This window comes from Phodopus roborovskii, unplaced genomic scaffold (genome assembly GCF_943737965.1).
Source record: "Phodopus roborovskii unplaced genomic scaffold, PHOROB, whole genome shotgun sequence".
Lineage (NCBI taxonomy): Eukaryota > Metazoa > Chordata > Mammalia > Rodentia > Cricetidae > Phodopus > Phodopus roborovskii.
Genome location: NW_026126588.1, coordinates 20,865,206 through 20,887,958, shown reverse-complemented (window position 1 = coordinate 20,887,958; position 22,753 = coordinate 20,865,206). Strand labels below are relative to the sequence as shown.

The 22,753-nt window shown below is 40.5% G+C and overlaps 1 protein-coding gene across 3 annotated transcripts in view; it reads left to right on the top strand.

The window, feature by feature from the left end:
* Positions 1–22,753, top strand: part of Rev1 (REV1 DNA directed polymerase) — a 61,533-nt gene that overhangs the window by 5,676 nt on the left and 33,104 nt on the right. For all 3 annotated transcript variants that reach the window (XM_051204457.1, XM_051204456.1, XM_051204459.1), the window contains exons 2-4: positions 11,780–11,843; positions 12,924–13,050; positions 17,386–17,554. In XM_051204457.1, coding sequence (XP_051060414.1) covers positions 11,790–11,843; positions 12,924–13,050; positions 17,386–17,554 — 350 coding nt within the window. In that variant the 5' untranslated portion in view covers positions 11,780–11,789. The remainder of the gene's footprint in view (positions 1–11,779; positions 11,844–12,923; positions 13,051–17,385; positions 17,555–22,753) is intronic.

Here is a 22,753-nt window from a genome sequence, read left to right as displayed (position 1 = left end):
AAGGTTTAGTCATAAAACAATGGTTGTGTATTTTTTCTTCTTTTTTCTTTTTGTTTTGTTTTGTTTTTCGAGACAGAGTTTCTCTGTGTAACAGCTCTGGCTGGCCTGGAACTCAGGGCGATCCCCCTGCCCCTGCCTCTGCCTCCCAAGTGCTGGGATTAAAGCCCAGCGCACCACGCCCTTTGGCGTTTTATTTTCTGAACTCCATCGTTCTTACATGAGAGCTTACTAAGAATGGACTTAATTTCACTTTTATGTTTTAGGCACTAGACTGAATGTGTAGCTGGGATTGATTTTGAATCTTTGTGCTCAGGATCTGTGTGCTGCTGGGATCTGAACTATGAAGCAGACAGTAGGCAACTGCTCTGAGCCACGCTCTGATGCATCATTTACTGCTTGTGCAGCGGTGGGGAAGACCCCATGGACTTCCAGGCTTCAGCTTTACTTCCTGGGTTTCAAGGGCTTCCTCTCCTCTCTCCAAAAGGGACTGTTTGAATACAGAGGAAATTGCTGTCCCCTGCCTTACATAATCTGAAAGGATTGCCTTCTGTTGAGGGTTGTAACATTTCTATTGATTGAATAGAAAACTCGAGATGGTTTGCTTCAATCAAACATTTTATTTACATAGTTTCAGTTGTAAGTTGGGTTTATAGAATATATATATAAATATATATATATACACACACACACACACACTCAGTTGTCTGAAAATTTTCTTATGTTCATTTGCAATTACATTGAATCTAAAGATTAGTGAGGAAAGAGACTTGGAAATTGGGACAGATAGGAAACCTCTGGCTCCAGAGGTTGACTTCACAGTTCTGGATTAAAGGTGCATGCTGCCATGCTTGGTTTTTATGTGGACTCGGGGTGTCGTGTTTGAAGGACACTCACTGTGCTACTGAGCCATCTCTCCCCAACACCAAGGGAGGTCATGCTTTTGGACTTCCGTTGTCCTGTGGGATTTATTTTTCATTGAATGTCCGTGCTCATTTACCTGTGAGGCTTAGAAAGATAGTAAAATGTACGGTGGGATGCACAAGATGAGGAGCTATCCCCATTCTGCATTGTTTCCTTAAAGTAAAACTTGAGCCTCTGAGGTTAATGCTCCAGGCCTTCTGTTACATTTCTCAGCTACCTGTTAATCTCCTATGTCTGGCCCTGTGTCCATCCCAGGTAATTCTAGAATGTTGCCTTCAGCATCCCTGTAAGTTTTTTGTAGGTTTATGAGTTTCTCTTTCTGACATCACTGCTACCTCTGCCCTGCTCCACCGTTAAAAGTACTTCATTATTTCATTGTCTGACGCTTATATCGCCTTTGAGGTGCTGTTGTGCTGGTTTTCTTCTCCAACCTGAGTTTCCTTGCTCTCTCTGTGCTTTGTAGTCTGTCAGTGCCCCTAATGTAGGACCTAGTATTTAGCTTTATTCTCTGATAACCCTTTCCTTGTGGTTCATGTTTACTTACCTTGAAAACTGCAAATGACAATGAGTATGAAGGAAACTGTAATCTGATCTGGATTTGGGGGGAGGAGGAGGGAGAGACTATATGGTTTATGAGAGACTATATGGTATATGAGAGACTATATGGTTTATGAGAGACTATATGGTTTATGAGAGACTATATGGTTTATGAGAGACTATATGGTTTATGAGAGACTATATGGTTTATGAGAGACTATATGGTATATGAGAGACTATATGGTTTATGAGAGACTATATGGTTTATGAGAGACTATATGGTTTATGAGAGACTATATGGTTTATGAGAGACTATATGGTTTATGAGAGACTATATGGTTTATGAGAGACTATATGGTTTATGAGAGACTATATGGTATATGAGAGACTATATGGTTTATGAGAGACTATATGGTTTATGAGAGACTATATGGTTTATGAGAGACTATATGGTTTATGAGAGACTATATGGTATAGGAGAGACTATATGGCTTATGAGAGACTATACGGTTTACTCATGCATTTTTTCCAGGCAGGACTGTGGCAACATTCTCTCTTTCTATACCCTCCTTACCTCTGACTCCGCCCTACTCTCCAGGTCATTTCCCCTCTGCATACATTTTAAATGTCAGCAAAATCACTCCCAGACCCGCAGTTTCTGAATTACCTGGGACCTTCTTAGAAATAACAATTCCCAGCCCTACCCAACCAACCAGTTTTTGAGTCTGAATCATTTAAGTTGGAATTCAGTGGTCTGTTTTGTTTTGTGGGCCTACTATATGATTCTGATGCTCAGGTATGAGAACCACTGCTCCAGAGATATTTCTTCTGTTCCGTACCTGTTCTGTCCCTATCATTAGACTTGTATGTGACTTCAAACTTTGCGATGTTTTACTCCTGCTCTGTTGCCCACTCTCAGGCTTCTGCGTAGCTAGCCATTCTCTAAGGATTACATTTGAAATTGTTTTACTTGACAAATTCATTCTTGATAAAGAATTAAGCAGTTTTCTTTAAGAATATAGGGTATTTGGCAGGGCGTTGGTGGCCCACACCTTTAATCTCGGCACTCGGGAGGCAGAGGCGGGTGGATTCTGAGTTCGAGGCCAGCCTGGTCTACAGATGGAGTTCCAGGACAGTCTCCAAAGCAGGGGGTGGGGGGGTATAGGACATTTGATCTCCAATATGAGGGAGAGTAAAAATGAAGAATATGGCAAAAATTTTGCCCATGTTATTATATACCTTACTGGCCAGAACTTATTGGCATGCATACTCTTGACTTTAGAGGAGCCTAGGAAATGTAATTTATATAGTTGCCAGCTATATCCCATTAAAGATACAGGAAACATGAGAGATTTTTTTTTTTTTTTCAGATACCTTGTATTTTGGTCTGGTAGGGAGTGGGGTGGATTGGTCTTATTTATTTGTAATGCCAACTTTAAGTTTGGGGATCATCATACCACTCTGTGGTTCAGTAAGAATCTGGATGAGCTCAGAACTCATGAAAGCTTGGATTCATTGAGTGAAGGAAACAGATGAAAATTAGCCAAGGGAAGAGTTGCATGGCGTACATAGATCTTTATTTTCTCTTGGTAGAGTTGTGACAGGGTAATGCAGGACTAAAGGAAACACATGAAGAAAATAAGTATAACTGGACATGACATCACAGACCATTTAAACCAGCATCCAGGAAGCAGAGGCAGGTGGACCTCTTGCGTTTTAGGGCAGCTTTGTCTACATGGCAAGTTTCCAGGTTAGTGAGATCTGTTTTAAAAATAAAAGTATGGTTTTGTATCATAAGCTAGCAGTTCAACTTCATCAGTATTGTAGCTTCTCTATCCTAGAAGGCAATAGTACTTGGCCTGTCTATTCTGTAGAGTTGTTGTAAAGATCAGGTGTAGATAATAGAATCCTTAGAAAAAGGTATGGAAATAAAACTTTACTAGTAGTTGCTATAAATGTAAAGAATTAAATCCTAATAATTTAAGGAACACTGAAAAGAAACTACAAAGGTGTAAAATGAATTTTTTTATAAGGTAGAAACATGGTTATTTGCTCTGCCCCTTCCTGCTTCTTTTCTAATTTTTTTACAAAGTAAGCTTTTATACAAGTGAAACAAAGGGAAAACTTTTCAGTAAGGAGGACATAGTAGGACTGAGTATTTTGTCAACGTGACAGTGCACGGATTGATACCAGTCAGTAATGGGGGGAGTCTTAATAATATGCACAAGAAAGGATAGCTCAGACTCACTTTCAGAAAAGGATACCAGAAGGCCGAAATCCCATTCCCGTGCTTTGGTTTTGGAGAGTGCTTGTAGCCACTGTTAGGATAAAGCCTTCAGAGCTCCACACTTTTGTGCAGCTGGTCAGCGTGGTGCTTTGTTGTGTGGTGGCACTTGAAACCGTCTTTGCTGCTTAGGAGGCTGGGGAAGGTGTTAGGAGACCCTGACCTAGAACAGTAAAAATATTCCGTCTAGTATAGGAATTGCTTTATTTTAGTAGGGGAAAAATCACAGAAAACTAAAGGTGGGGAAGAAAACCCATAATTAAAGAATGGGGGAGGTAGTCAGTATAAAACTTGACTAAAACATCCCAGCATTGATTGTACTGCTTATATTTTCCTAACGGGCATCTTACACATAACACTTAGCTTAGAATGCATTATATCTTGGTTGAGAGTCCTTAAAGACAAGTCTAGAAATAAAGCTAGTGTTTCTTTTATAGCATTGGTTACTGGGCTTTCACTTGGGTTTATAGCTTTTGTTTTCATTTTAAATAGCTTGATGTGTTATCACTTCAAATTACAACCTAGTGTTCATATATGGATTGTATCTGCTATGCTTCATGGATTATGGGATTGAAGTATGTCTGTACTGCTCTTAAAATTTAGGAATTTAGGTAGGTGGTGGTGGCCTACGCCTTTGATCCCAGTACTCAGGAGGCAGAGGGAGGCAGAGGCAGGCGGATCTCTGAGTTCAAGACCAGCCTAGTCTACAAGAGCTAGTTCCAGGACAGCTTCCAACACCACAGAGAAACAAACCCTGTCTCGAAAACACAAAATGAAGAAAAAAAAAATTAGGTTATTGAGAACCATATAACTGTGAGACATTGGTGATCTGTATAGTTGAGTCAAAACAAAGCCTCAAAAAGCAGCTGTACTGTTGTATTTAAACACTACAGCAGGCTGTTGATGTGGTTTTGGGCCGGTATTCCATTTGGGTTTGTATTCAATGTATTTACTCACTCCTGAGGGCAGTCCTTGGTTTTTGTAAATTGCCTTTGCATTTGGTCTTGCTCTGCCCCATTCAAAGAAAGAAAGTCATAGTCACTGTTGCACACTCACTGGTTGTGCGAGGGTGACTCCGCCCACCCTCCTGCTCCCCACCCTCCTACTTGCCATTTTCTGTTCCTGTGGCGTGCTGACTTCCTGTCCTTAAAAAGTTTTTAAATTACAGCAAAATACTTACTACATAAACCTGAACATTTTTAATGGATTTTTTTTTTTAATTTTGACTTTAATGAGTAAAGTTGTTTTGCTTGTATGTCTCTGCATTACATTTGTCCCTTTAACCTCAGAGGCCAGAAGAGAGCATAGGATACCCCTGGGACTGGAGTTGAAGGCCATTGTGATCCATCCTGTGCTCTGCAAGAGAGCAGCTTAGTCGTCTCTTCAGTCCCCAACCAATTTTAAATGTGAAGGTCAGCAGCCTTAGTGCAGTGTGCAACAGCCATCACCATTCAGCTCTGGTTCCCTGTGATCTTGACCTAAGATGCTTCCTGTTATTACCCTCACCCCCCCAAAAAAAAAACCCACCATCCTACTTACAGTCTCTAAATGTAACTAGTGTCTGCTATGAGTGGAGTTAGTACCTTTTTCCTCTAGCTCTTTTGCTTTTTTTTTTTTTTTAATGACTGTTGTATCATGTTTAAATGTCCTAAGTCTAAATAATATTTCATATGTATGTATGCCACTTTTTATGTTGTTTTAGGCCAGTGTACTTTTGGGGTTGTTTGCACCTTAAATTAGCTGCTGTGATTGCTGCTGCTGTGAATTACGGGTGTATAGATAAATCTGTTACCCTACTCAGAAGTGCACAGAGATATATAATCTGCTACAATGCTTTGAATTCCTGCCACTCTTTTCCCACAGCCGAAACATCATTTTACATTCCTGCCTGCAGTGCACAAGGGGTTCCACCTTCCATTTTCATGATTTATTCTCCTTGTTGGGAGATGAAAACAAGTGGATCAGGAGTTCTTGGCTATCTGGGCTGCATAGAGTGACCATAAAAGCAAGGGTTGAGACCATAGCTAAGTGGCAGAGCACTTGCCTGGGGTTCACAAGGGGAAAAGAAGGTATTGAGTAGAGACGGGAGTGAGCCTAGGCCAAGCTTATTTTAGCCTTCTCTAGAAGTGGGTGGCACAGGTGACTTTCTTTATATTTGTGTCACATCATGATTATGTCATATTACTGGATTGTGCACATTCATTTATTCATTGTATATTTGTTTTAGTCAACAAATATTTCTTAAGACCATTAAGGAAAGGAAAGGAAAGATAGTACTTTAAATGTGGATATGACTGTAGTAATGAGACTGATTAAAAGTCACTCAAAGGTAATTGCATTGAGCTTGGTTATTTGTGTTCGAGACGTGATCTGGCTACATAGCTAGCCTCTGTTGGCTTGAACTCAGTTTTCCTGCCTTGGCTCTCTGAGGTTTGGGTTACAGGTATGGTTCACCACACCTGGTCTGCTTGCCCTTTCCATCTTCTCTGCCCACCCCACCCCCATCAACACCTACCCTCCTTCAGCATCGTCCGAGTGTCAAAATTAGGTGTGCACCATCAAGCTTCAGTTTATTTACTAATTGTCTGCATATTTAAAGTTACAAATATGTAACCATCAGATTAATGGTACATATGTATTTGGGAGAGTTTTGCCAGTATGTGATGAATTGTTACAATGGTATTAAATAAGTGAAGTACAACTTTTGCATGAAAATTTTTGTTCTTGATGAAGATCATTTCTTTGGTAAATAGTAAAATTAAGAATAAATGTGTTGGCTAATACCAGGACTTACTGGCTAATGTCAGGAGGGTAGCTGTGAGTTCCAGGCTATCCTGGGCTATTTACTCTATGTGTCAGAAAAGCAAAAATAAATAAAACTTAGCAATAACTGTGGGAAGCAAGCAAAATGAAGCTTTTTGATGGTGTGTGAACAGCCCCTTGACATGCACATTGAAATCAGAACAAGGCGCTAACTGGTGTGGCCAGCAAGAGGGGCACACGCTACAGAGAAGAAGCAGGCAGGCTCTGGTAAGACTGTAGGACAGGGGAAGTCAGGGGAAGCTGCTGTGAGCACTCAGTCCCAGACACCCTGCCGTCTCCCTTCTGTTGGCCTCACCCGGTTAGGCTGCTGCGTGTTGACAAGGCACGGGGACAGCTATATTTGACATCACTAATTTGACTGGTCTTTTTTTACCTGAGTATTTTCTTACAGTTTCAGTTTGAGGTGTTTCCGTCCTGTTTTGTAGAGTCACATGGAAACAAGAAGCAAGAACTGAGAAGCCTTAGACTTATTTTTAATTGATTAGTTTAAATTAGTCCAACCTCTCCCAAGGGTTGTTTGTTTGTTTTTAACCTGTGAGGAAACTCTTTATTCAGACCCTAAACTCAAACCATGAGTGACTACTGAAAGCTTGTTTTAGGAGTCAACACTCCGTGCTGGCTTTTGCCTCCAGCTCTGTACTTTGGGCACAGCTCTACCTTATGTCGATTATAACCCCATAAAGGAATCTGATCACATTTCTTGTTTGTAGGGGAAGAGATGTCAGACTAGTGCTCTTGTGCTCACCCTGTATCACTCGGCAGCAGTCCTCGAACTGTCCTTTGAGCAAGTCCTTTCCATTGTGTTCGAGACATTAGCTGCTTGTTTAAAGTAGTGTACTCTATAGTTTTCAAAGAGTTTCTAAGTATGTTGTAAGTTAGTTTTCACTCTGAACTGGCAGGATAGAATGCTGTAATAAGTAACACTAAAGTTTATCTAAGACATACCATACCCCAAATGCTGGGAACCGGGGTATTTTGCATTCATGACTTTATCCCTTATCTGCTTTGGAATTTAATTTTTTTGACACTGTTATTGATAGCTTCTCTGTGTTAATGTTGCAGGATATGGAGCAGTTGTAGGCTATTTTAGTTTGTATTAAGTTTTAGAAACTGCTCTCACTTTACCTGAGATGATCATGACTGTGCAATTAGCTTGGAAAGCCCAGTCTGCAAGAGTCTGACCAGGACACAGGGTGGTTTCTATTTGCCAATCTTGACTGATAAGTGACGCAGGATGTTGCTTCTTTATGAACAAGCATAGTTCATACAGAGAGGACACACTGTAATTCAGAGTGTTGTTTGGACCAGAGAGGATGAAAATAGGCTTCCCCGTCCTTTTTAAAAGGAGCGTTCTTGTTATTTAATACCGTATTGCTAACCCTGGAAATGGTTGGTAATGGACTCTCATCTGCTATGTAGTTCTAGTTGGTATCAAGTGTGGTCCAGTTGCCAGGTTTGCCTGTACCACTTTAAGGAGAGATTTTTTAATGATAGTACTGTTTGTTAAAGATTCCTTGTTTTATTTAAGTTATGTGTGTGTGTAGCGTGTGCTTGGTGGGAGGGCGTGGCATGTGCACATGTAAATGCAGGTGCTGGAGGCATCGGGAGTGTCAGATCTCTTGGAGTTGGAGATCGAGGTGGTTGTGATGAATCCTCATAGTATCTTTCCCAATATTTGGTCACAATATATTTGGATTGTATTCCTATTGTTCCCATATTTTATAGCTTACATGTAAATTTATTGTCTTTACTCAATAGGTATTCATTGACGACAACCCCCCCCAATCACATGTACAACCATTGAGTATGTGAAACAAAATTTTTGCTGGTTTCAGTGAAATATAAAGTATATATAACTGCTGGCTAGTTTTATGTCAGCTTGACATAAAGTACAGTCATCAGAGAGGAGGGAACCTTGTTTGAGAACATGCTTCCATAAAATCAGGCTGTACAAGCCTATTAAAATTAGTGATTGACTGGAGGGCTCCGCCCATTGTGGTGTGTGGTCTCCCCTGGGTGGTGGTCATGGGTTCTAGTGAAAGCAGCTAAGCAAGTTATGGGGAGCAAGCCAGTAAGCAGCACCTTGATTGAAAAATCTCTACCTTGAGTTCATTTATAGCATGAGTATTCCCTTGCTTTGTTTTCTCCCACCATAATAAAGTTAAATTTCCTGTTCTGTAGCCCAGGCTAGCCTGTAATGTAGAACTCGATTTAGCCAAGGCTGGTGTTGAACTCTTGGCTGTCTTCCTGTCTCAGTTTCCTGAACTACAGGCATGAACCACTATGTTTGTAATTTGTTCTAAAGTTAAAAGCTTTTGTAACCTCCTTTGTTTTATCTCCTTGAACATAGCATGGTTATTTAAAAGTTTAAAGTTAAGTACCTACTAAAATTTGTGTTATTTCGTTGGCTCTCATTTGTGTAGTTTATTTCTTTGTGTTGCGGTCGTGTTTGTAAATTGGTTGTATATGTCAAAAGTGCTGTCGTAGTGGGCTACAGTTGCTCCTGCCGGGTTACCTCAGCCTACTTCACAGATAAAATCATGTGCGAGGGCAGTCAGTTTCTGGAGAATTTATCTGCTTTACTTTAGTCTGTTCTTATTTCTGATCCTAACCCCAGATACAGAGATCAGTATTCTTAGACTCTTAGAGTCTACTTCTTACTGTAGTATGGTATTGGCCCCCCCCTTCAGCAACTCCTCTGGAGTTGACAGGTGGTCTCGAAGGGGACAGAATCCCACTTGTGGAAAAGTAGCTGATCTTTGTAAATGTCTGTTCTCTTCTGATTCTTGTCTAATTGCCACTGTTTGGTAGGCTTCTTTGCTTTGGGGCAGTTTTCTTTAGGAAACAGTATTGTTTCATCTCTTGTGGGCTTTGCTTGGTTGGGTATTTTTATTCAAGACTGAGACCAGGCAAGTGGTGCACACCCCAGCCGTGGACTTAGCATCCATCGGCCTCAGTTTCACACTTGTCTGCCCTCGCCCTATTTACACCATCAGCAAGGGTTTCCTTACTGGCTTTTCACAGCAGAAACTTCAGCAGTCATAAGGCACTCTTACACAAGTAAACTCATAAATTAATATTTTATTTCTTTGTTTTTCTTTTCGACTGCACTTGGGTGTCTGTACTCCAGGCTAGCCCAGAACTCATCATGTAACTGAGGCTGTCTTTCCACTTCCCAGACAATGAAATTACAGGTGTGTACTACCATGCCTGGCTTTAAATTTAAAGATGTATTTTATTACTTTATTTACTTTCATTTAGCAGGGAAATAGTGTATTACTTACTTTTCTGTTGTGAGAAAACACCATGGCCAAGGCAACTTACCAAAGGAGAGGCTTATTTGGGCGTGTAATTCCAGGGGGATAACTGTCCATTGTGATGGGGATCATAGCAGCAGGCCGCAGGCATGGCAGAGTGCGCGAAGCAGAGAAAGCAATCTGAAAATGCAAGTCTAACCTGTGAGCTCACCCCAGGGAAGCACTTTGGCCCGCAAGGCCAACAGCACCTCCAGCTGGGAACTAAGTGTTCAGATATCTGAACCTGTGGGTATATTCGCATTCAGATGACTGCAAATAGGTACATTTAATTGTTGTGACTACATATTAGCATATAAACGAGAGCCAGAATTCCCAAGTTATTTGCTTGTAAAAGCAGGTGTATAGATTGAGAAACTTGACACTAGGAATTTTGTATTATGAATATTTTGAACTCTTAAGGGTGCCAGTCCTAAAGACTGGCAAAGTAAGCTACTTAAGGAGAACAAGCATTTAAGAGAAACCTGGCAGCTTTGGGCCTGCTAATGAATGCATTAAACACTCATGCACCTACCTACAGTAAACTTAAAGGCTAACTTCTTCTGTCCACAGAGTTAGTAATTCATTCTCACGGCAGTTTACACATGATGTTGTGTATCTCACTACTGGGACTTAGCTGACAAACTTGTGTCCATCTTTTTGTCATCTTTTATGAGTGCAGTATGTTCTTAATAAAAACATCAGAGAAACCAATCACAGGGCATTTCAAGAACCAGGAATATTTGAAACAAAGTGTCTGCTAATGTGTATGGATAAAATGTTTTGAGTGTTAAAAATTCTCATAAACCATACCAAAACTAATTTACTTTGATGGTATATATAAAGCTTTACTTTGATTTTATATATATATATATATCTTTATATAATAATAATAATCTTTGATATAAAATTATGTAATTGTAGGAAAAATTGTATTTGTGAAAGATAATGCAGCCAACTCTTTTGTTATTTTTTTCGAGACAGGGTTTCTCTGTGCAACAGCTCTGGCTGTCCTGGAACTCACTCTGTAGACCAGGCTGGCCTTGAACTCACAAGAGAGCCGCCTGCCTCTGCCTCCCGAGTGCTGGGATTAAAGGCCTGCACCACCCCTTCCCGACTATAGTCCCACTTGTAACTACAGGAATTTGACTTTGTACGGATTCACTTAATGCGCTTTGACTTAACTGTCTTGCTGTTCCTTAGGCCTGAAGCTTGATGTCTTTTGGTAATCTTAGTGTGGTGTATGGTACAGTTGAGTAAGTGCTGCCTTAAGAACGCCAGATCCTGGGCTTGGAGAGATGGCTCAGTGGTCGAGAGCACTGGCTGCTCTTCCAGGGGACCAGGGTTCAATCCCAGCAACCACATGGCCGCCACTTCCAGGGCTTCTGACCCCCTCACAACAGTCATACATGCAGGCAAAACACTGAACGTAAAATAAAAACAAGTTATCAAAAGCCAGGTCTATTAATTTGTTATCAGGATAATCATTCCCCTATGATGTATTCTTTTAATGAACTGGCGACATTTTATAGGACAGATGTAAGTTGTGCGTGCATTATGGAATGTCTAGTATGACACACGTAAGAGCCATTATAGGACAGATGACACTCATAGACGTGGTAACGAGAGAGTGGAGCTGTGTTAGTGGTATTTAGTAGTGCATAGACCCTTCCCCGACTACCCTCCACATAGTTGAAAGTGTTTAAGTATGAAGCTTAGCCTGTGAGAGTGTGTTCAAAGGACAGATTTCACTTCCAGAGCATTCTGAAAAGTTTGAAGTTTACTTGGCATTATACTTTGTCTTGCATTAATTGGACATTTGAACTTTTTATTTCCTATTTTCCTTGATAAAATAATTTATGAAGAGAACATTATGGTATAAAATTGACTTTCTTTTCCCCTCTCTCTCTCTCCAATATAGAAGCTCCACTATGAGGCGAGGTGGATGGAGGAAGCGAGCTGAAAATGATGGCTGGGAAAAATGGGTATGTTTTAGTGAATATAGATATTTGAATGTCTAGATATAATATGTGACTTTGTATACCAGCTCTTTGTGTTTCTATAATGCATTGAAAACCTTAGCCTTCAAATTTTATTTCACTGTCAAGGATTTTGTCCTTAGAAAGTAAATATTCTTGGGCATAACAATTTAATATAGTTTATCTCGGCATTGCTAATAATACTAAGATACAGGAAGGCATGTAGGTACCCAGTAAGTAGAGTGTTGTTATGAGTGTTTTTCCGCCGGCCTGGACCCACTGCCGCGCCAGCCCCAAATAAAACACACAGACGCTGTATTAGATATACAGCTGTTGGCCAGTTACTAGTTTCTCATTGGCTGGCTCTGTCTTAAATATTAACCCATTTCTATTAATCCAAGCGTGTCCACGTGGTCTCATCTTACCGGAGAGAGGCCCTGGTGTTCTTCTCTCTCTGTCCTCCATCTTGAATCTCCTCCCTCCTCCTTCCTCTTCCTCCTTGTCTCCTAGTCCCACCTGTCTTGCTTTCCTATTGGCCAGCAGTGCTTTATTCATTAACAGCATGAGAAACCTCTTTACAGAATGACGTCTCCCATCAGCGTGTTGTCAGTTAATCATTTGTTCATAATAAACACTGTGCAATTATTACTTAGCTTTGTATATTTTAACCTAGGACGATAGTCTTGATTAAAACGTGGTGAATAAAGTATTACATATGATTCTTAATTTAGTGTTGTGAGACATTGAAAGGCTTGAGATTAGCATCCCAAAATGCTAGTAAATGGGGTTACAACAGTTTTAACTTTTTAAAAATATTTATAGTCTGAAAAAAATATAGTGAGCATATGCAGTTTTAATAAATAGTAAACGCAGTCATTTGCAGTTTGAACAAACCGTGTGCCACTAATGTCACCTGTAGCTTTGCTTTGAGAACAGTCATCAAGCAGTCAAGCCTAGTTATTTTAAGGTTAAAAGAGAGACTGTATTCATAAATCTGTCATGGTGGGGTTTTTGTTTAGCTTACAAATGTGTGTCAGGGAAATACTATAACTATATTTGATCGGTTTGCCTTTTCTTGGGTTGTAGGGTGGGTACATGGCTGCCAAAGTCCAGAAGCTGGAGGAGCAGTTCCGGTCAGATGCTGCTAAGCAGAAGGATGGGACGCCATCTGCAATATTTAGTGGAGTTGCCATCTATGTTAATGGATACACAGGTTGAGTACTCTTTTTTTTTTTTTTTTTTTTTTTTTTTGATGCTCGGTTTTATCATGAATCTTTTAGGATTGAGATCTCCTCCTCCTCCCTCCTTCTTCTTCTCCTCCTCCTCCTTCTTCCTTCTTCTTTTCTAACTTCAATTACTTATCTATTTACTTTTCTTCATAAAATACTGTAGAGTTTAACATTGCTTACCTCTCCAGAGGGATGAGACCTCACAGCAGGCTCAGGGAGCTGAGAGGTCACATTTTCAACCCCGAACTGAAATTAGGCTAGGCTCCATACTCAGCCTGCCCCAAGCAAGGCGTGTCCTGTAACCACAAGTGTTCGGGTATCTGAGCCTATGGGAGGCACTCTCACTCAAAGCACTACGTTACATTCCTGTCCCCCAAAGGCTGCTTGGCCATTATAATAATGCAAAGTGCATTTAATCCGACTTGTAAAGCTCCCATAGTCTTCCTCGGTCCCAGTAAAACCCTGTGAATTTAAAAGATAAATAATTTCCAACATTCAGTGGCACAGGATATTCCTAAAAAGAGTAATGCTGGGTCACTGGTTGGTGGTGGCGCACACCTTTAGTCCCAGCACTTGGGAGGCAGAGGCAGGCAGAGCTCTGTGAGTTCGAGTCCAGCCTGGTCTACAGTTCTAGTTCCAGGACAGCCAAAGCTTCATTGAGAAACCCTGTCTCAAAAACCAAAAAAGAAAGAATGCAAAAGAAGTGCTGGGCTGACCACCAAATCTTCTACCTTGGTGGTTCCCAACCTGTGGGTGGAGAGCCTTACAGGGGTCACCTAAGACCACCGGAAAGCAGGCACATCACAGTTTGTAACAGTACCAAATTAGGGAGTAGCAAGGAAATCAACTTTGTGGTTGGGGTCACCACAGCATGAGGAGCTGTATTAAATGGTCACAGCATTAGGACTGTTCGGAACTGCTCTAGACCCTGTATCTGATTTCAGAAGGCGTAGCTGGCCCCACCCCTCCAGCTTTTTTGCCTGTGTAAAGTCTCTCACAGGCTGACCCTCTCCTGGCAGATGTCACACAGCCTTGGTACCTCCAGCATCTTAGTAATGACTAAAGGCGCCGTAGTGTTACTCAGATTTTATTAACCTGTCTGTGTTTGTAGAGCTTTGTTTCTGTTCTTCGCCTCTGATGAGAATTCCCTTTACTCCCCTTTTCTTGTGAACTGGTTTTGGGAGTTATCCATGAAGACCCAGATAAAATCACATTTTTCCTTTTTCATTTCTCTAAGCCAGTCTGTAGTATTTAATTGTATGTCATCACTGCTAGAAACATTTTCTTTAAAACCTGAGTTTCATCTTTTTTTTTTTTTTTTTTTTTTTTTTTTTTGCCAGGAAAGGCTTTTTTGTGAATTGGTAGACTATAGAGCCTTTGAGTTGTTGGGGTTTTGTTTGTTTGTTTTTACATGCCCATCCCTTAGGAATGTCATACTCTGCCTCCCAGCTGCTGAGGCCCAGCCGAGCTTTATCTCTGTTCACTGGGTTTTGTTGTAGGCTTGTACTTGTTTATCTGACTTCATGTAGGGCACAGGCTTGAGTCGGCTTCTTAGAGTTTCTTGGGCTGTTGTGACAGAGTGCCTGGTAGAAGCAACCTAAGGAGATAGGGACACAGGTGTTTTAGCCCACAGTTTGAGAGGACTCGGTTTGTGTTTGGACTGGACCTAGGTCATAATGACAACGGAAGAGCTGTTTACGTCACGTCACAGAAGAAGCATGGAGTACAGCAAGATCATCACCCCAGTGACTTACCCTCATGTCCTGCCCCTCCACACAGCCCCACCTTCTGCCTAAGTATGACCTCCCGCTATAAACCCCACTAATGAGGTAGACTCCTGTGTTCTAATTATCTCTGCAGTGGCCGCTGTAGACAACACCTAGAAATGTGCTTCATTAATTCCTTAGGTGCCCCTTAATCCAATGAAGTTGATCATCAATAGTCACCATAACATTTATGTTTAATTAGTGTTAGTTGAGAGAAAAAATGGATAAAAAATTGTTTTGTATTTCTATATTAGAATGTTAAGATATTTTTGGTTATATGCTTATGTGAATTGCCATTTTTTTTCTTATTCTCTGTTCCTTTTACTTATTGTAGTTGACACATACTTTAAAATTCTGTAGTACAAACATTCTAAGATTACCCTTTACAAAACAATATCATACTGTGATTTTTGAAACTTGTTTTTTGGCTGGGCTGTGGTGGTGCATGCCATTTATCCCTGGACTTGGTAGGCAGAGGCAGGCTGATCTGAGTTCAAGGCCAGCCTGGTCTACAGAGTGTGTTCCAGGACATCCAGGGCTACACAGAGAAACCCTGTCTCAAAAAATAACAAACAAAAACATGGTGTCAATATGAGTTATGTAACAAGGGAAGAAACGTGAAACCAAGAAAAAGAAACAAGGCAGTATACGTTCTCAAAAGAGATTGGAGACAGCCCCCTTGAAGGGGTGGGGAGCACTTCAGTAATTCTTCATTGTGGAGCTTCCATTTTGGCATTCATAAGGTTTTTAAGGCCTTTAAGATTTTTCTTCCCAGGATCCTGTAGGAAAGCCCACAAGGAAATGGTAAGGGTGAATTCAGTTCCACAAGGTAAATATTATTATAGTGAAGCTGGGCCTTGAGGGAGTAGACCCTTCATTAGTGCACGTGTGTGGGAAATGCCCTGGAAGATTACTCTGTGACAGTGGGAATAACCTGTTTGAAGCTTTATGGACATTTTTGACACACAAAGCGTTCTGGCTGGCAGCAGCGACAGCTACAAAGCAAGAATGGTAACTCTTGGTTATTTCAAAAATCTCCGTTCTAGGTAAATGCAAAAGGTGCCATGACTGATGTTGATTATTGTCATTTAAGACACTTTGTTGTCCTAAGGTGACCATTTTGCATTATTTTTAAATTGAGGCTTTACCGTGAAAGATGGGACCAGAGTTTGACTGACTTGTTTGATATTAATATATTAATCAATTATATATCAGGAATAGGGCTCAGGCTGTCTAGTAAAACTTACTTATCCAGCTTCACTCATCCCCATTTTCTTTAATGTAAAATGCTCAGCAGCCACACACACACAAGAGAAAATTGAAGAGAAATGGGCCTGTCAAGGCCTGCTGATACACAGCTGTCTATGGGAAGTAGGCTAGTTCTGTGTAACACGGGCTCAGATCATGCTCGCATATCATGTACATTACACATAATAACTTAAAATTTTAAATATTTCTTAGTCATATTTTCAAAAAGGTGAACTTTTTTGCCTTTGACATAATTTTAGGTAACTGGATAATATTAACTGATAACTTTTAAATATTTTAAGACATTTTTAAAGATTAAGCTTTCACAAGAGGAAAAATATATGGTGAGTCTATTTATAGTAAATATAAGTAATTATCTAAGTCTTGTATTTATCCCTCTGAAGTAGGTAATGAATTAAAGCCTGGAAAGTAGGGCAGGAATTCATAGCTGTTACTTTTGTTATGTTCGTATTAAGACAGTGTTTGTCTTCTTTGTCAAACCCCGAGCCAAGCCCTTCCCCAGACTTCCGGGGAGACACAGGCGGAGGGACACCCAGGGCAGGCGGGTGTGAATATGGGAGTAGGCAGTGGAGGAGGACGAGAAAGGCCACCATTGGAGAGGAAAGACTGCAGTGTGGAGAGAAGCTGTTGCTTCAGAGAGGCTTCCTGCACAGCCAGTGATGAGGCCCCAAACAGTTGCAGCGCCAGAGCCAGCCTCCCCAGCTGTAGCAGCCCCAGCTCCAGGGAGCTCGGTGGCTGTTCCCATGTCCCTTGTGGGGAAGCTGTAGCTGCGGATGACTGAGGTCAGAGCACACTGGGCTGCCAAGCTGCTGAGGGCCTTGTGTCGGGGCCTGTGGTCGGTTCAACATGGCTTCAGACCGCAGACAAAGGAGCAGGTGGAGATGAACTTGGAGCAGGCACACATTTTCAGGTCAAGGCAGGGGACTCACTACCAGTGCAAGGAAGACCGCGAGGGGCCGTGCTAGTTAGTTTTTACAAGCATGAAATCTTAGTATAAAAAATGTTAGATGTTCTAAAAAGTTTCATACATTTGGTTCTTGGTTGAGGTCCTTGTTTGCTCTGCTGGATGTCATTTCTCAGTAAATGTTTTTGTTGTGGTGTCTGTTGCAGCCAGAAGGAAATCCTATGCAAAAGCAGCATGGTTTTATCTTTTTATCTCCCAGCTTGGGTAAATGACAGCATAGCCAAGGACAAAGCGAACTAGCAGTGTTCTAGAGATTGTCAACACTCTTGTGCCTTGTACATTAAACTATTAATGTATTTTAATGCTTTTTTTTTCCCCAGATCCTTCTGCTGAGGAATTGAGAAATCTAATGATGTTGCATGGAGGTCAATACCATGTGTATTATTCTAGATCCAAAACAACACACATTATTGCTACAAACCTTCCTAATGCCAAAATTAAAGAATTAAAGGGGGAAAAAGTAATCCGACCGGAATGGATTGTGGAGAGGTAAGTTTAACTTTTGGATAAATTTCAATAAGTTTTTTTAAAAATTGCATTGCTTTTTATTTCTGTTATAACATTGGTCTTACCTCTTAAAGGTTCTACCTTTAAGTCTAATCACATGGTAATCCTTGGAGAGGGCATTTTAAATACAAAAATGTGGCAAATAACGTTGCAGCCTTAGATGTCAGAAAGCAGAGGAGGATACAAACAAGCCACAGGAAGCAGTTATAAGCAGGACTTGACAGAATGTATTGTGTGTACTTAGGTGCTAGATAGAGTTCTTTGTACCTGGGAAATAGTACTTAACAGAAACCCTTTGACTGCCCTCATGGAGCTTTCATTCTTAGGAGAGGCAGAAGAGTCAGCTTCATACAGAGTAAATTGTATCGTTGTTGTTGTTGTAGTATGTTTATGTTGGTTAATGTTTCTTAACTTGACACATGCTAGTCATTTGTGAACAGGGAACCTCAAAACATTCTCTCCATCAGATTGGCAATAGGCAAATCTGGACATTTTCTTACTAATGATTGTGGTATGGTTCAGTCTAGTGTGAGCTGTTGCTCCTGGGATGTGGAACAAAGCAAGCCATTGAGTAACATTTCTGTGTAGCCTCTGCTTCAGTTCTTGCCTTGACTTAACTTCATGATGGAGTAAGGTGAAATAACACCCTCCTCCCCAAATTGCTTCTGTTCGTGGTGTTTGTTAAAGCAATAGAAAGCAAACTAAGTAGTACAGCTTTTTAAAAGACAAACCCTTAGTATGGCAATATAGCAGGCTAAGGTGGACATGAGTTTCTGAGAGTAGGGTCAAGAGAGAAGAGTTTGTAATACTGTCACCTTGTTTAGTTTTAGAAGTACCACAAACAAAATGTAGATCCTAGGACATTGTAGAAGCTCTGCACTGAATTACACCCCCTCAGCTTTTCTTTCTAAAAATGTTGTGGTTTGGATTTTTGAGTTAGAGTCTTAAAGTGACCCAAGCTGGCCTTGTACTCACCTCAGCCTCCTATACCAGTCTACCGTGTTTAGCTCCTGTTAGTTTGTTGTGATCACACTGTCCTATCTTGGCTGTTGCTTTAAAATACAGAATGTAACTAGTGAGCCAGTGTAGTTAGAATTATTGTGTAATTTAAAGTATGTTTTCTGGAACTTTGAACCAAAACTTAAAATTTTGTGTGTGTGTGTGTGTGTGTGTGTGTGTGTGTGTGTGTGTATGTAAATAACACAATTTAAAACATACAAGTTTGTAAGTTTGAATTAAGAACACAATCATAACTTTATACATGGATAAATTATAGTCAGTTTTGTGAAGTACTTAAGAGATGGCTCAGCAATGTGCTTGCAGCAGCAGTGTGAAAACCTTCATTCCTGTATCCAAAACCATGTCTCCTCTGAGCACACATCTGTAATCACAGTACCCCTGTAAAGTGATGGAGGTAAACCATGTCTCATCTGAGCACACATCTGTAATCACAGTACCCCTGTAAAGTGATGGAAGGTAGAGGATGTAAACCCTGAGAAGCGCCTGGACCACCCAGTTTTATGTATACAGAAGCAGTATACAAAGAGACCTTTCCTTAAAGAAGATGGAAAGCCAGGAGTTGATACTTGAGACCGCCTACTGCTCACAACATGAATGCTTGTGCATGTAATGGGGTATTAATGAAGCAAACTTAGAAACCTAAGTCCATTGCTCTATGTGTGTGGGGGGGCACATAAATTAATGTGCACCGGGTGGATGCAGGTGTCCCCTAAAGGCCAGAAGAGGGCGTTAGACCCTCTGGTCCTCTTCAAGAGTAGTACATGCTCTTAACCACCAAGCCGTCTCCAGGCTCCAACCCCCCCCCTTCCCCTGTAATTATATCTTTAACTAATGCTAACATAATCCATGAACTTACTTGACAGAGTATTCATCATTATATAGTCAAAGTAGTCACATAAACTGTTGAAAAATGAAGCACCTTGATAGTGGAAAAGGCTGTCCTTGTGCTCTGGGCGTTGGTTGTGTTTGGGTTCATTTCCAAATTTAATAATTCTTTATCAATATAATCTGGATTTGTAATCTTTGCTTCCTATTATATAAAAGAATGTGGGTTTGGCAGAGAGTTGGTTTGTCAGATAGTCACTCACTTCTAAGTCAGGGACTTAAGTTTGGTCCCCATGGATTTACATGGTGAAGGCAAGAACTGAGTCCTGCAAGGTGTTCTTGGACCTTCTATGTTTGTTCTATGGCATGCTCATACCTACACACACACACACACACACACACACACACACACACACACTTAGAACTTACACATGCACACACACCTATACACACTTACACCTACACACACATTTAAATACCCACACCTACATACACATACTTATACCTACATACACATTTATACCTACACACACACACTTACACCTACATACACACTTACACCTACACACCCACATACACACTTACATGTACACACAGACTTAAACCTACACACACACTTATAACTACACACACTTATACCTACACAAACACACACTTAAACCTGCATACACTTACTCTCAAATAAATGTAAAATCGATGCTATTTATGTCTCTGGGGTTATGTGAAAACTAGAAATCATTTGTGCAGATCAAGCATAATGTTAGTGGTGTTTGCGAAGCTCACTGTACAAGAAACTACTGTCACTACTCTTTGTTCTATAACCCTAATAACTTAGTATTTAAATTGTAAATGTTTACTAATGCCTTTACTACTAGAAAGTGAGACATATCTAGTAGATTAAAAGGTCTGTAAACTTTGAGAGAGACTCAACAGTGAAGGCCCATCCCTAGACCCTCACTGATCCCTTCTCTTGTGCTACGTTCTGTTAGGTGACTTTTACCCATGCGTCTCCTTATAAGACTTCTATAAAGTTCTCAGGGTAAGAAGTTAGCTTTGCTCTAGAGAGGAAGTATGTTATCATGGACAGTTCCGTTGTCACATAGCTATAATTTGGGTCTGAGTTTGAAAGATAGAGGGAAACTGGACAGTAAGAAACAGGGAAGAGATGTCTCTTTCTGAGTGGGGCTTTATCTGCTTATTCTGATATTTTTCATTACTATAGCGATTCTTTTCACCAGCCCTAACCGAATACAGCTAAGAAGATAGCACAATAGGTAAAGCAGCTGACATGTTCTACATGTCAAAGCAGGGTTTTATTAAAGTTATTAATGCTCAATCATCTTTTTAAATGACTATAAGTAACTTAGGTGGCCTATTGGCCTTGTTTTTGGATGAAAAAATACATTCAACTTTAACTGGCTTGCCCAAGAAATAGAGCTAGATTTAGAATTCAGATTTTCTGACTCCTGTGTGTGTGTAATCTATACCATTTATCTGGGCTTGGTATAGAGGGATAGAGTCAAGTGTAACTGGGTCATTTTTTACGTATATCTTTTGTGTGGAGTCATAAATCTTACATAAAATAAATGCCAAATGTATGTCGTTATTGCATGAAATCATTTTGGTTAAATTAGAAGACCTTTGTACACTACTCACAGACACGTTGATCTCAGCAGCATTTGAAGGAAATTTTTGTTAAAACTGTTTGTTATTTAATAGCTGGTAATACTATTCTGTAATTGGTTTTTCTCTTTAACTTTGAGCAGTTTTTAGAGTGTTGCTTTCATTAGAATCCCCTAAGTGTGCCATTAAACCTAAGCTAATATAGGCATGATAATAATGCCTTGACTTCCAAGAGGCAGGGGAGTCCTTTAATGAGAAGCCTGTGTACATTAAAGTACAAGATTTTTTTTCCACTGAAATATTTGTCTTGTTGTCTCCATGAGACAGACTTAATATAAACTTTGAATGTAGCTTACACATGCTTTTATAACACCATCCTAGTGGCCCATGAACCCGGTCATTGCCATGGGAGCACAATCCAAAAATTTTGTCCTAAGTTTTTATTGATTATGTTTTGGTTTTCTTAGCTAGGATCTTTGTATTCAATTTTGTGCCATGGGAATTGGTCTCCTGTGGTTAAGGTCATACATAGATTGGGTGTGAGTGGGAATAGGTGAAGGTGTTGTTTGGTTTGTTGCAAGTTACGCGAACTCACTGGAGTTTGCTAGCAGGACTGATTCCCAAGGTTTATCCCTTTTCCCCCCATAAATCTCTAATAAACACTACTGCATTAACTTATTTATAATATACTCATAATTGATGTAGATTTTGTGTCTGACATGGACAAAACTTGGGCTTCTCACTTACTCAGGGTTACATGGGCATCCCACATGTCTTGATGTTTACACTCTCTGACAGCACTCAGCCCTCTTCCCATACCAGTTTTGGTAGACTAACTCTAGCCAGCACTGGCGTTTTAGGGTGTCTAACTCTCATCCATTTGTAGGTGGCACCTTATTAATTATTAGGCTCTTGGGGTTGGAGTATCAGCAGTTAAGAATATTGTTCTTTTTAGAGACCCAGATTCAGTTTCCAGCATTCACATGGCATCTCATAACTGCCTCTAATTCCAGTTCAAGGCACCGGCATGTCTGTCCTCTGTGGTTACCAAGAATCCATACAATGCAGACACATGCAGGCAGAGCATTTATACACATAAAATGTGAATAAAATAAGTAAAATAAAATCCATTCTCTTCATAGTATAAAGAATGAGGGAAACAATGTGGACTACTTAGGAGAAAGAGCAGGAAGCTATACCTGTACTGTTCTCTTGTTTAGGTAATTCAGGGTGGGCAAAGTGGATTTCAGTTTTGGATTGCTTAATAAGCTGGTGGTGGTGGCGGCAGCGGCGAACACCTTTAATCCCAGTACTTGAGAGGTAGAGACAGGTGTGTCTCTGTGAGCTTGAGGTCAGCACAGTCTACAGAGTGAGTTCTAGGATATCCAGGGCTACACAGAGAAATCCTGTCTCAAAAGAGCAAACGAGTTTGCTTAGTGGTGAGGTAGTTAGTAAAGAAGGCCATAGTTATTTTTTTTTGACACGTAACTTAGACTGTTTGATACCTGCAGCCCCTTTAGAAAAAGTCCATACCTTGAATGGCTCTGCAGGTGATCAGTGATAGTTTTCTGGTAGAGAATGACTACAGCAGTGACTCGATCTATACAACATTTACTCTGCAGAATTCTTTCATGTAGCGAAAGCACTGTTGTTACGGATGCAGGAATATTTCTTATTTTAATTTTTGAAAAAATTTAGAATCTGCTTATAACT